General features: G+C 44.6%; 1 protein-coding gene across 2 annotated transcripts in view; it reads left to right on the forward strand.

Annotated features, from left to right (window-relative positions):
* Positions 1–14,868, forward strand: part of LOC110522448 (1-phosphatidylinositol 4,5-bisphosphate phosphodiesterase beta-4) — a 182,055-nt gene that overhangs the window by 46,385 nt on the left and 120,802 nt on the right. For both annotated transcript variants that reach the window (XM_036976061.1, XM_036976062.1), the window contains exon 4: positions 5,734–5,829. In XM_036976061.1, coding sequence (XP_036831956.1) covers positions 5,746–5,829 — 84 coding nt within the window. In that variant the 5' untranslated portion in view covers positions 5,734–5,745. The remainder of the gene's footprint in view (positions 1–5,733; positions 5,830–14,868) is intronic.

Consider the following 14,868-nt stretch of genomic DNA (forward strand, 5'->3'; position numbering starts at 1 on the left):
TGTTGATTAGATATCTCCTAACTTTTTCCATTGATTAGATATCTCCTAACTTTTTTCATTGATTAGATATCTCCTAACTTTTTCCGTTCATTAGATATCTCCTAACTTTTTCCGTTCATTAGATATCTCCTAACTTTTTCCATTGATTAGATATCTCCTAACTTTTCCCATTGATTAGATATCTCCTAACTTTTTCCGTTCATTAGATATCTCCTAACTTTTTCCACACACGGAACGAGGATCTATGACTGAAGCCTATTGCTACTTTGATGACTCATGATTGGCCAACAACAAGCTACACTCGCAACACTCCACTCACGTGAAAAGCAAGAGCAGCAGCATAAATGATCAAATCTCTCTCTCTCTCTAGTACAGCAGTCCCGTTCTGATCTGTAGGGGCCATTCCGGACAGTTAAAATGACATATACCCGAGACCCGTGAGTTATTGTTTTGTATATTGGTTTTTATTAGATTGATTTAATGGATCAGATTAATTGACATTATGCCAGAAATGTTAGTGGGAAAGGATCAGAATTGGGCTGCCTGTGTAAACGCAGCCTTAGGATGATGAGGCCTGAACAGTGTACCATAGTAACGGGGACTAGCATATGTCAACACAAAGCAATAACACTTCAAATAGAATAGATCTACTGTGCATAAAGACACTAGGGTCAGGGGTTTATTACAGGGTTAAGGATCAGGGTTAGGAGGGGTCACAGTTCCCGCTGTGTCGAGGACAGAAATGATAGAATCAAATACTATTCAAAGTCTTTAAAATACTTGTGCGACTGTCATATTGGTCCATTCCACCAGGCAAGCGCAATGAAGCCCAGCTGAAATGATTTCAAATAGTATTTGAACCCAGGTCTCGTTGTATTTAGACCTCTGGTGATGGATTGGAACTGTCAGGAACTGGTTAGAGCTAAACTCTACATAGTAGACCAAATCTTTTACTTTCAATCCCATTCATTTATTCTTTCTGTTCTTTCTGTTCATCGGCCTTGTCTCTTCTATTCCAGGGGGTCACCACCACCTTGATTCGTTTGGCAGTTTCCTAAGATGCCACCGAATACTTAATGATTATAAAATACCCTGTCATCTTTTTCTGGTACCTTGTGTCCTCACATTATGACTTGCTTGGTCAGACTCAGAGCATCTGATTGAAGAGTAGCTCAAACCTTTACAGCTTGAAGGTGTTACTTATGTTATTCTTCCTCTGGCAGGTATGAGGTGTCCCCTTCCTAATTCCCCCATGCCACCCCTGTGTGGGAGTGCTCCTCACCAGTCAGGTCTGGCAGGTATGAGGTGTCCCTGACCTCATGTCCCCATGCCACCTCTGTGTGGCAGCTATACCCGTGATACCTCTGTGTTGGAGCGCTCCTCACTAGTTAGGTCAGGCTGGTGTGAGGTGTCCCTGCTGCCGTCCTCGTGCCATCCCTGTGCCATCCCTGGGCCATACCTGTGCCATCCCTGGGCCGGCATCTCTGAACTCTAGGATAGAGTTCCAGGTAGCCTCGTGTGTTGGTTTGGTTATTCCCTCCTAGTCAAGACAGGACCTTGTTTCCATGTTCCCCTGCCACCCCAGTGCTGCAGCGCCCTATTGGCTCCTCACCAGGCACTTCATTTGGGTTTATGAGGTGAGGGAGTGTTCCGATGGGTGTTACCCTAGCAGCCATATTAGACTATGCCTAGCGACAGGGGAGCCCCCAGCCTGGGGGACACAGAGTTATCTAACATAATTATCTCACTGTCAAGAGTTCACCAAGCAGGGGTCACCAGGGGTTGGCATTGCCAGGACGCTCTCTTCTGCAGCTCACGTGTTCAGGAGAAGAACATGTGTATGGATGGTGGAGATTGTTGTTATGGAGTGTAGGATTTAGTAATGGAATAGACTGCCGTTGACAGAAGTAATACCGAAAGCCCAGCCACAATATTGGATATTTTGGATTGTTTCGAAATATTGCATTATTTTCAATGTCATATTCTGTATTTTTTGCTATTTTCCGATAGATATTTGTCTATATTCCTTGATGAATATTCAGTCTTGACAGCACTGCCTTTCAACAGATCTCAACTGGAATAATACATCTGCCAATGCAGTCCCCTGGTTGGACATCACAGATGGTAGAGGGATGTGTTTGATGGGCCTCGCCCACCTGTCACGTTCTGACCTTAGTTCCTTTGTTTTGTCTTTGTTTTAGTATAGTCAAGGCGTGAGTTGGGGTGGGCATTCTATGTTCTTTTTTCTATGATTTGGGATTTCTGTGTTTGGCCTGGTATGGTTCTCAATCAGAGGCAGCTGTCAATCGTTGTCCCTGATTGAGAACCATACTTAGGCAGCCTGATTATTTTCTGTTCTGTGTATTCACCGTACAGGACTGTTTCGGTTCGTTCGTTGGCGCTTTATTGTTTTGTTTCAGTGTTCAATTGTTTTATTAAATCAATATGGACACTTACCACGCTGCGCTTTGGTCCTCACCTTCTATCACCAACAACGGCTGTTTCACCACCAGTATATAGATTTGTTTTTATTTTTTATTTTTATTTAACTAGACAAGTCAGTTAAGAACACATTCTTATTTACAATGATGACCTACCAAAAGGCAAAAGGCCTCCTGCAGGGACGGGGGCTGGGATTAAATGTTTTTAAATAAAATATGTGGTTCATAAGGATAGTGTAGCTAACAAATTGTCAGCCAACATAACGTGTAATGTAACTTATTTGAAAAGTTATTACATTTGCTCAACATTTTCATAATTAGTTAAAGCAATGAATTTGTATCCGCTCTCATTGGGCTTCGGCTACATATTTTCTGCCATTTTCTTCAAATCTGAAAACAATGTGAATCCACGCCCATTTTATGAAGAAATGCATTATGGGCCCTAAAAGCATGGACATAGTGTCGACTTCTTGTATAAATCATATTTTGGCGAATGTAGTACGACATCCGGGAACTTTTGGCATACTAACTATATCCATACTATGACCAATAAGCATACTAATTACTCAATTTCCGTCACAAATTTGCATGCTCGGAGTACGGCAGTAATAATTTTGAGAAACACCCCATGTGGACAGTTTTGCAATTGAATCAAACTCGTGTTGCTGTATTTCAGAAGAGGTAGAGGGTGTTTTGATGCACAGTGTGTTGCTATGGTCTCAGATCTGTGTACCTGACATAAAACACAGAACACGAAGGCACACACACACACACACACACACACACCACACACACACACACACACACACACACACACGCAGCCACTCGCCTCTCCCAAATTCTGTCATGCTCAACTGACTCTCTCTGTCTCTCCCCCCTTCTTTCATCTCCCTCGTTCTGTCGCTCTCCCATTCTTTCTCATCAACATCCAGCTTCCTTCCCTCTCCCTACTAGAGAGAAGAAATTACTCTTGTCATTATTCTGTGATCTGTATCTGTACCGTGGCGTCAACACACACGTGCGCACGCACACACTCACGCACGTAATCACACACCCGTACGCACCCTTGCACACACAGTCATTACTCACATCAACTGTATCCTTTTCTAAGCACACAGCACTTCTCATGGAAATACACTCAACATGCACACACTTTTATTGAGACACATTATGGTGCCTTCGAAAAGTATTCAGACCCCTTGACTTTTTCCACATTTTGTTACATTGCAGCCTTACTCTAAAATTGATTAAATGAAACATTTTCCTCAGTAAGGATTCAGACCCTTTGCTATGAGACTCAAAATTTAGCTCAGGTACATCCTGTTTCAATTGATCATCCTAGAGATGTTTCGACAACTTGATTGGAGTCCACCTGTGGTAAATTAAATTGATTGGACCTGATTTGGAAAGGCACACACTTGTCTATATAAGCTCCTACAGTTGACAATGCATGTCAGAGCAAAAATGAGGTCAAAGGAATTGTCCGTAGAGCTCCGAGACAGCATTGTATTGAGGCACAGATCTGGGGAAGCATACCAAACAATGTCTGCAGTATTGAAGGTCCCCAAGAACACAGTGGCTTCCATCATTCTTAAATGGAAGAAGTTTGGAACCACCAAGACTCTTCCTAGAGTTGGCTGCCTAGCCAAACTGAGAAATCGGGGGAGAAGGGTCTTGGTCAGGGAGGTGACCAAGAACCCGATGGTCACTCTGACAGAGCTCTTGAGTTCCTCTGTGGAGATGCTAGAACCTTCCAGAAGGACAACCATCTCTGCAGCATTACACCAACCTGGCCTTTATGGTAGAGTGACCAGACGGAAGCCACTCCTCAGTAAAAGACACATGACAGCCCACTTGCAGTTTGCCAAAAGGTGCATAAAGACTCTCAGATCATGAGAAACAAGATTCTCTGGTCTGATGAAACCAAAATTGAACTCTTTGGCCTGAATGCCAAGTGTTACGTCTGGAGAAAACCTGCCACCATCCCTACGGTGAAGCGTGGTGGCAGCATCATGCTGTGGGGATGTTTTTCAGCTGCAGGGACTGGGAGACTAGTCAGGGTCGAGGCAAAGATGAACGGAGCAAAGTACAGAGATATCCTTGATGAAAACCCACTCCAGAGCACTCAGACTGGGGCGAAGGTTCACCGTCCAACAGGACAACGACCCTAAGCACACTGCCAAGACAACGCAGGAGTGGCTTCGGGGGCAAGTCTCTGAATGTCCTTGGGTGGCCCAGCCAGAGCCCAGACTTGAACCCGATTGAACTTCTCTGGAGAGATCTGAAAATAGCTGTGCACAAAGTTCCCCATCCAACCTGACAGAGCTTGAGAGGATCTGCAGAGAGAAATGTGAGAAACTCCTCAAATACAGGTGTGCCAAGCTTGTAGCGTCATACCCAAGAAGACACAATACTGTAGTCACTGCCAAAGGTGCTTCAACAAAGGGTCTGAATACTTATGTAAATGTCATTTTTCAGGGTTTTTTTGTGCAATTTATTATTATTTCTAAATACATTTTAGAATAAAGCTGTAACATAATAAAATGTTGAAAAAGTCAAGAGGTCTAGATACTTTCCGAATGCACTGTACATATCCTACATACCTCAGCCCTTCTGAAAAATCATAGTTGACAGTTAATCTGCTGTCTGATCCAGATATAACCCTCCTTACTGATGCAGTTATAGACATGTTACAAATTATTCATTCATAGATGGGAAGAGTTCAATGTGTTAGAGGGCAACACTGCACACATACACACACACACACACACACACACATACACACACACACACACACACACATACACACACACACATACACACACACACACACACACACACACACACACACTGTACACCGACAGAGAGGGAGAGGCCCCCAGGGACAAGTAAATTAATTCACATGCCAAGTTCATTTGCAGGTCTATTCTTTTGTCTTAGTATCTCACCGCACACACACTCTCACACTCACACAGACAACATGACACGTTCAGGTGTGATGTCATTCGTGGCTATTTCTGTGAGCTGTTATTGCTAATAATAAAATGCATCGTCTCGTGACAGGTGCTGTAAAACAATATGTGTGCATTCTAAGTGGTAACAGTCTGCTCGGTGGGATTATGGCTATGCCTACATCCTGTTTTTCCCAGCACTACATAGAAAGGCTATTTGGTGGTGCACATATTAAATTTCTTGGAACATCCCAGGTTAAGACACCTGCAAGAGGCCAACCTGCCTTTACACAATGTTTCTTTCATCCCCCCCTCTCTTTCCCCCCCCTCTCTCTCGACAGGTGTAAGCAGCCATGACTAAGTCCTATGAGTTTAACTGGCAGAAGCACCTGCCTGGCTTCATGCAGGAAGGAGCCTCATTCGACAGGTTTGACGAGGTAAGAAACAAACTCTAACTACCAACATTTTGGCAAACACTGAGTGCCATTATATTACATTATACAATGGGTGAGTCTAATCCTGGATGCTGATTGGTTAAAACCGCATACCAGCCGGTGTCTATTCCACAAGTTACTACTGGCTAAAGCTATGATGTTGAAATGCCTATTCACTCTGTTCCATCTGACTGCTCAATCCACTGTCTCATCAGCCCAGCCAGGCAGTTTATGAACTTGATCTCCACTATAAAAAACATCTAGACATTATCTCCCATTTCTTTTAGACTAACATTATCTCCCATTTCTTTTAGACTAGCATTATCTCCCTTTTCTTTTAGTCTAGACTAGCATTTGGTTTCAACAGCGGAGATTTTTATAAACCTTGCTGTCTGTATCTCCGACAAAATGAAACAAATCTCCAGCTGTCAGACAGCTTTTCTCAGCCAGTCGAAATCATGAATCAGCTGGCATCATTTTTCTGGATGTATACAAAGAAATGTCAATAGAAAACAGGTAACACAAAACACAATGCAGCTAGTTTGCAGTCTTTCCAGCTTCAGTTTGTGTAAGGTTCTGTATATATTTTCTTAGTCAACCTTGTGTTCTGTTTCTTTGTGTTCTTGAATGTAGCCCTGTTTCTTTGTGTTCTTGAACGTAGCCCTGTCTTTCATTTTTGTTCATTGATTTCACCTGTGTTAGTTACTCACCTGGTCTCATCAGCTCCTTATTTAGTTCAGTTCATTCTATTTGTGCTGTTGAGGTATTGTTCATTTTCACTCTACTAAGCCTTTTCCTAGCGTGTTTGTGAGAACCAGTTATATCCTTCAGTCCTAGTTTTGATTCACCTACCTGTGCATGACCATTGCCTGCCGGTGACCACGATTCCTACCTTCAGCGAAGGCGAAATTAACACCTGCCGCACTCTCCCAGAGTATTCATTACAGTTTGAAGTGATTGTGTTAGCTGTGTTGTTGGCTGGCTCCTCTGAACAAGTGTCCTGACCAGAGCACATTTTCTATGCCAGGTGAAATCGTGTATCATTAGCTCATTGTTATGGATTTATCCAAATGTCACTAGAAAACCGCTTAAACAAATGCAAATGACGTGACTGTAAGTTACCCGTAGTTGGCTAGCTAGCAAGCAAGGGATAAGAATGTTGCGAGCCAGTATGGCAATGGAACATTTTGAACAAACGCCTCCATAGATTCAGAACAAAAAGACTTAACGTCTAGGTCGCGTCTCTGGCAACTGAACCGACCAGCTGGCTTGAGTAGCAACCTTAGATTTGTGACGGGACTATATCTCATGGAAGGATGACATAGTATGAGTAAATTCTTTTTTTTTTTTTTTTATCTGAAAGAAAATGTCAATCATTATTTGAATATGTTGGTAACCCGTCACATAAAAGTGAATAATGCCCCCGAATCCGGTGTTTGGAGGATATATTGGCACGGTTTGCCGGCCCTCGACTTCGTCTGGGCATACAGTAACAACACCCATGCCATATCATCAACACTGGCTTCCCAGGCATTATCACTTAAATAAAACACACTGCCATTTCTATCCTAACTAGAATGTCATTATCTCTGAGTTTTGGGTGTCAACATGGCGCCCATTAGAATTAGTGCGTCTCAAACAAGGTTAGCCTGAAACTCGATCTATGGCCTGTAGCTGTGTCTTTGTGCAGCAGTGACACAACTAATCCTACCCTAATGACGGTCCTCTCGCTGGACATGAAGACACAAACACACACATGTAGGGGCTGTCTCCTTCATGGCATTTAGAAATCATTGCGTTATTCAGGGCACACACGCCCACACACACAAAGACGTACACACACACCAGCATTTCCGTTAGTCGGTAATAGCCAGCTTCAGACAAGATACATCAGATACTTTTTTTTTTAAAGCCGAGAGAAGAAATCCCATTGCAAAATAATGATTTTTAGCCTCTTCATTAATGGAAAAAACAGTCGGTGTAAATACATTAGACTGGTCATGCTTATAGGTTAATTTGTATAATTTAGTGGAATTAAATTGCCGCCTGTGTACAGTATATTTGTTATGTATCTTATTTATCACACGCGTTGTTTATACAGATACAGAGCCTTTAATTGGAAAATTTGTCAGACAGTGCAAGAGCTGCTTCTGTAGCATCTTGTGGTGCTTTCAAGACGTCTGGGAACTGGAAAATACGAGGTCAAATCATGACCTCGCCAGGTCGCAGTTGTAAATGAGAACTTGTTCTCAACTAGCCTACCTGGTTAAATAAAGGTGAAATACATTTTTTAAATTATGTCAGTGATCTTTAGGTCGGAAAGTCAGAGCTCTAGAAAGAGGCCTGAGTTCCCGAGTTGGAATTCCGAGTTGGATGACCGTTCAAAATAATTTTTCCCGGTCCTTGTTCCTAGTTTTCTTGAACGCACTGACGTCGGTAGTTGGAGATTTCCAAGTTCCCAGTTGTTTTGAACGCGGCATCAATGTCAATGGAAGGCAGGCTTCATCAGCACGTCACACACTACTGCAATGAGTCGGCGGCAGTATGGATTTTGAAAACATATACTTAAATTGTTTGAAACCTGAATGTTTTAATACATCTGAGACATGTCTTAACTTGGTTCAAATGAGCCTATTAGATCTATCTTTCAGCATTTCTAATGGGAATTGTCATCTCTGTCACATGAAACCGCTCGCATGTGCAGTACCCCTTTAACAATGGTGTTGTCCTACTAATTGCATTATGGAAGGAACATTCACACGTAGCCTCCTGCCTTGTGTGCATTGCTGCGGTTACAACGTGAATAAACGTTCTGATCTGTTGCATCAGCCTCATTGCTTTTTAACAGGGTTTTTATGTATCCTGGGTCTGCTGGTTGTATGATTTTGGGATCTATCATCCCACAACTGTCCCAGAGTCTGTTTGGAATAGGCTATTTCTTTCTCGACAAGCTGCCCAATAGAATAGGTAGCCTAAACATTTCTACTATAGTAAATTGACATTGGCTAGTGATTTTTCTGTTCGCTACTCATCTTGTTGGCTGAGGAAAAGTACATGTGGACAGTTATTCCAGCATGTTCAAAGTGAACATCAGAATTCAGTAAGGAAAACCACACATCGCTGCATCCTCGACTTGCATGTTCTGTTAATATGCATGACAATATTCTAAATGTGATTTCTGTCATTCTGAGCACCGTGGGTGGACGCCCTGATCAGGTCTCAAACACGATGCATATGGGTCTGTTACATTTCTCACACGTCCTGAAACCCTGATACACTCACCTATAAGTAGGGATATCTCCTTTATGGTACAATACTTTATGGTGTTAGTCATTAGAAATAAAGGCACAGCCAGATACCGCATTGATCCACCACATTAACAAACTTTGTCATGGCGACCAAAAGTCGGATAGTCTGTTGTGAGTGTGTGTGTTAGTCTGCTGTGAGTGTCTGTTAGTCTGCTGTGAGTGTGTGTTAGTCTGCTGTGAGTGTGTGTTAGTCTGCTGTGAGTGTGTGTTAGTCTGCTGTGAGTGTGTGTTAGTCTGCTGTGAGTGTGTGTTAGTCTGTTGTGAGTGTGTATCAGTCTGCTGTGAGTGTGTGTTAGTCTGCTGTGAGTGTGTGTTAGTCTGCTGTGAGTGTGTGTTAGTCTGCTGTGAGTGTGTGTTAGTCTGCTGTGAGAGTGTGTTAGTCTGCTGTGAGTGTGTGTTAGTCTGCTGTGAGTGTGTGTTAGTCTGCTGTGAGTGTGTATCAGTCTGCTGTGAGAGTGTATCAGTCTGCTGTGAGTGTGTGTTAGTCTGCTGTGAGTGTGTGTTAGTCTGCTGTGAGTGTGTGTTAGTCTGCTGTGAGTGTGTGTTAGTCTGCTGTGAGTGTATCAGTCTGCTGTGAGTGTGTGTTAGTCTGCTGTGAGTGTGTGTTAGTCTGCTGTGAGAGTGTATCAGTCTGCTGTGAGTGTGTGTTAGTCTGCTGTGAGTGTGTGTTAGTCTGCTGTGAGTGTGTGTTAGTCTGCTGTGAGAGTGTATCAGTCTGCTGTGAGTGTGTGTTAGTCTGCTGTGAGTGTGTGTTAGTCTGCTGTGAGAGTGTATCAGTCTGCTGTGAGTGTGTGTGTTAGTCTGCTGTGAGTGTGTGTGTTAGTCTGCTGTGAGTTTCTGTGTTAGTCTGCTGTGTGTGAGTGTGTCAGTCTGTTGTGTGTGTGTGTGTTAGTCTGCTGTGAGTGTGTGTTAGTCTGCTGTGAGTGTGTGTGTCAGTCTGCTGTGAGTGTGTGTGTTAGTCTGCTGTGAGTGTGTGTCAGTCTGCTGTGAGTGTGTCAGTCTGCTGTGAGTGTGTGTTAGTCTGCTGTGAGTGTGTGTGTTAGTCTGCTGTGAGTGTGTGTTAGTCTGCTGTGAGAGTGTTAGTCTGCTGTGAGTGTGTGTGTTAGTCTGCTGTGAGTGTGTGTGTTAGTCTGCTGTGAGTGTGTGTTAGTCTGCTGTGAGTGTGTGTCAGTCTGCTGTGAGTGTGTGTTAGTTTGCTGTGAGTGTGTGTGTTAGTTTGCTGTGAGTGTGTGTGTTAGTCTGCTGTGAGTGTGTGTTAGTCTGCTGTGAGTGTGTGTTAGTCTGCTGTGAGTGTGTGTGTTAGTCTGCTGTGAGTGTGTGTTAGTCTGCTGTGAGTGTGTGTGTCAGTCTGCTGTGAGTGTGTGTCAGTCTGCTGTGAGTGTGTGTCAGTCTGCTGTGAGAGTGTGTTAGTCTGCTGTGAGTGTGTGTGTTAGTCTGCTGTGAGTATGTGTTAGTCTGCTGTGAGAGTGTGTTAGTCTGCTGTGAGTGTGTGTGTTAGTCTGCTGTGAGTGTGTGTTAGTCTGCTGTGAGTGTGTGTTAGTCTGCTGTGAGTGTGTGTGTTAGTCTGCTGTGAGTGTGTGTTAGTCTGCTGTGAGTGTGTGTGTTAGTCTGCTGTGAGTGTGTGTTAGTCTGCTGTGAGTGTGTGTTAGTCTGCTGTGAGTGTGTGTGTTAGTCTGCTGTGAGAGTGTATCAGTCTGCTGTGAGAGTGTATCAGTCTGCTGTGAGAGTGTATCAGTCTGTTGTGAGTGTGTGTTAGTCTGCTGTGAGTGTGTGTTAGTCTGCTGTGAGTGTGTGTTAGTCTGCTGTGAGTGTGTGTTAGTCTGCTGTGAGTGTGTGTTAGTCTGCTGTGAGTGTGTGTTAGTCTGCTGTGAGTGTGTATCAGTCTGCTGTGAGTGTGTATCAGTCTGCTGTGAGTGTGTGTTAGTCTGCTGTGAGTGTGTGTTAGTCTGCTGTGAGTGTGTGTTAGTCTGCTGTGAGTGTGTGTTAGTCTGCTGTGAGAGTGTGTTAGTCTGCTGTGAGTGTGTGTTAGTCTGCTGTGAGTGTGTGTTAGTCTGCTGTGAGTGTGTATCAGTCTGCTGTGAGAGTGTATCAGTCTGCTGTGAGTGTGTGTTAGTCTGCTGTGAGTGTGTGTTAGTCTGCTGTGAGTGTGTGTTAGTCTGCTGTGAGTGTGTGTTAGTCTGCTGTGAGAGTGTATCAGTCTGCTGTGAGTGTGTGTTAGTCTGCTGTGAGTGTGTGTTAGTCTGCTGTGAGTGTGTGTTAGTCTGCTGTGAGTGTGTGTTAGTCTGCTGTGAGTGTGTGTTAGTCTGCTGTGAGTGTGTATCAGTCTGCTGTGAGTGTGTGTTAGTCTGCTGTGAGAGTGTGTTAGTCTGCTGTGAGTGTGTGTTAGTCTGCTGTGAGTGTGTGTTAGTCTGCTGTGAGTGTGTATCAGTCTGCTGTGAGTGTGTGTTAGTCTGCTGTGAGTGTGTGTTAGTCTGCTGTGAGTGTGTGTTAGTCTGCTGTGAGTGTGTGTTAGTCTGCTGTGAGTGTATCAGTCTGCTGTGAGTGTGTGTTAGTCTGCTGTGAGTGTGTGTTAGTCTGCTGTGAGAGTGTATCAGTCTGCTGTGAGTGTGTGTTAGTCTGCTGTGAGTGTGTGTTAGTCTGCTGTGAGTGTGTGTTAGTCTGCTGTGAGTGTGTGTTAGTCTGCTGTGAGAGTGTATCAGTCTGCTGTGAGTGTGTGTTAGTCTGCTGTGAGTGTGTGTTAGTCTGCTCTGAGAGTGTATCAGTCTGCTGTGAGTGTGTGTGTTAGTCTGCTGTGAGTGTGTGTGTTAGTCTGCTGTGAGTTTCTGTGTTAGTCTTCTGTGTGTGTGTGTGTCAGTCTGTTGTGTGTGTGTGTGTTAGTCTGCTGTGAGTGTGTGTTAGTCTGCTGTGAGTGTGTGTGTCAGTCTGCTGTGAGTGTGTGTGTTAGTCTGCTGTGAGTGTGTGTCAGTCTGCTGTGAGTGTGTCAGTCTGCTGTGAGTGTGTGTTAGTCTGCTGTGAGTGTGTGTGTTAGTCTGCTGTGAGTGTGTGTTAGTCTGCTGTGAGAGTGTTAGTCTGCTGTGAGTGTGTGTGTTAGTCTGCTGTGAGTGTGTGTGTTAGTCTGCTGTGAGTGTGTGTCAGTCTGCTGTGAGTGTGTGTCAGTCTGCTGTGAGTGTGTGTTAGTTTGCTGTGAGTGTGTGTGTTAGTTTGCTGTGAGTGTGTGTGTTAGTCTGCTGTGAGTGTGTGTTAGTCTGCTGTGAGTGTGTGTTAGTCTGCTGTGAGTGTGTGTGTTAGTCTGCTGTGAGAGTGTGTTAGTCTGCTGTGAGTGTGTGTGTTAGTCTGCTGTGAGTGTGTGTGTTAGTCTGCTGTGAGTGTGTGTGTTAGTCTGCTGTGAGTGTGTGTGTTAGTCTGCTGTGAGTGTGTGTTAGTCTGCTGTGAGTGTGTGTTAGTCTGCTGTGAGTGTGTGTTAGTCTGCTGTGAGTGTGTGTTAGTCTGCTGTTAGTGTGTGTTAGTCTGCTGTGAGTGTGTGTTAGTCTGCTGTGAGTGTGTATCAGTCTGCTGTGAGTGTGTGTTAGTCTGCTGTGAGTGTGTGTTAGTCTGCTGTGAGTGTGTGTTAGTCTGCTGTGAGTGTGTGTTAGTCTGCTGTGAGTGTGTGTGTTAGTCTGCTGTGAGTGTGTGTTAGTCTGCTGTGAGTGTGTGTGTTAGTCTGCTGTGAGTGTGTGTGTTAGTCTGCTGTGAGTGTGTGTGTTAGTCTGCTGTGAGTGTGTGTGTTAGTCTGCTGTGAGTGTGTGTGTTAGTCTGCTGTGAGTGTGTGTTAGTCTGCTGTGAGTGTGTGTTAGTCTGCTGTGAGTGTGTGTTAGTCTGCTGTGAGTGTGTTAGTCTGCTGTGAGTGAGTGTGTTAGTCTGCTGTGAGTGTGTGTGTTAGTCTGCTGTGAGTGTGTGTTAGTCTGCTGTGAGTGTGTGTTAGTCTGCTGTGAGTGTGTATCAGTCTGCTGTGAGTGTGTGTTAGTCTGCTGTGAGTGTGTGTTAGTCTGCTGTGAGTGTGTGTTAGTCTGCTGTGAGTGTGTGTTAGTCTGCTGTGAGAGTGTGTTAGTCTGCTGTGAGTGTGTGTTAGTCTGCTGTGAGTGTGTGTTAGTCTGCTGTGAGTGTGTATCAGTCTGCTGTGAGAGTGTATCAGTCTGCTGTGAGTGTGTGTTAGTCTGCTGTGAGTGTGTGTTAGTCTGCTGTGAGTGTGTGTTAGTCTGCTGTGAGTGTGTGTTAGTCTGCTGTGAGAGTGTATCAGTCTGCTGTGAGTGTGTGTTAGTCTGCTGTGAGTGTGTGTTAGTCTGCTGTGAGTGTGTGTTAGTCTGCTGTTAGTGTGTGTTAGTCTGCTGTGAGTGTGTGTTAGTCTGCTGTGAGTGTGTATCAGTCTGCTGTGAGTGTGTGTTAGTCTGCTGTGAGTGTGTGTTAGTCTGCTGTGAGTGTGTGTTAGTCTGCTGTGAGTGTGTGTTGGTCTGCTGTGAGAGTGTGTTAGTCTGCTGTGAGAGTGTGTTAGTCTGCTGTGAGCGTGTGTTAGTCTGCTGTGAGCGTGTGTTAGTCTGCTGTGAGTGTGTATCAGTCTGCTGTGAGTGTGTGTTAGTCTGCTGTGAGTGTGTGTTAGTCTGCTGTGAGTGTGTGTTAGTCTGCTGTGAGTGTGTGTTAGTCTGCTGTGAGTGTGTGTTAGTCTGCTGTGAGCGTGTATCAGTCTGCTGTGAGTGTGTGTTAGTCTGCTGTGAGTGTGTGTTAGTCTGCTGTGAGAGTGTATCAGTCTGCTGTGAGTGTGTGTCAGTCTGCTGTGAGTGTGTGTTAGTCTGCTGTGAGTGTGTGTTAGTCTGCTGTGAGAGTGTATCAGTCTGCTGTGAGTGTGTGTTAGTCTGCTGTGAGTGTGTGTTAGTCTGCTGTGAGAGTGTATCAGTCTGCTGTGAGTGTGTGTGTTAGTCTGCTGTGAGTGTGTGTGTTAGTCTGCTGTGAGTTTCTGTGTTAGTCTGCTGTGTGTGTGTGTGTCAGTCTGTTGTGAGTGTGTGTGTTAGTCTGCTGTGAGTGTGTGTTAGTCTGCTGTGAGTGTGTGTGTCAGTCTGCTGTGAGTGTGTGTCAGTCTGCTGTGAGTGTGTGTCAGTCTGCTGTGAGTGTGTGTTAGTGTGCTGTGAGTGTGTGTGTTAGTCTGCTGTGAGTGTGTGTTAGTCTGCTGTGAGTGTGTGTTAGTCTGCTGTGAGTGTGTGTGTTAGTCTGCTGTGAGTGTGTGTTAGTCTGCTGTGAGTGTGTGTCAGTCTGCTGTGAGTGTGTGTCAGTCTGCTGTGAGAGTGTGTTAGTCTGCTGTGAGTGTGTGTGTTAGTCTGCTGTGAGTGTGTGTTAGTCTGCTGTGAGAGTGTGTTAGTCTGCTGTGAGTGTGTGTGTTAGTCTGCTGTGAGTGTGTGTTAGTCTGCTGTGAGTGTGTGTGTTAGTCTGCTGTGAGTGTGTGTTAGTCTGCTGTGAGTGTGTGTGTTAGTCTGCTGTGAGTGTGTGTGTTAGTCTGCTGTGAGTGTGTGTGTTAGTCTGCTGTGAGAGTGTGTTAGTCTGCTGTGAGTGTGTGTGTTAGTCTGCTGTGAGTGTGTGTGTTAGTCTGCTGTGAGTGTGTGTTAGTCTGCTGTGAGTGTGTGTGTTAGTCTGCTGTGAGTGTGTGTTAGTCTGCTGTGAGTGTGTGTTAGTCTGCTGTGAGTGTGTGTTAGTCTGCTGTGAGTGTGTG

Source organism: Oncorhynchus mykiss, chromosome 4 (genome assembly GCF_013265735.2).
Source record: "Oncorhynchus mykiss isolate Arlee chromosome 4, USDA_OmykA_1.1, whole genome shotgun sequence".
NCBI classification, from domain to species: domain Eukaryota; kingdom Metazoa; phylum Chordata; class Actinopteri; order Salmoniformes; family Salmonidae; genus Oncorhynchus; species Oncorhynchus mykiss.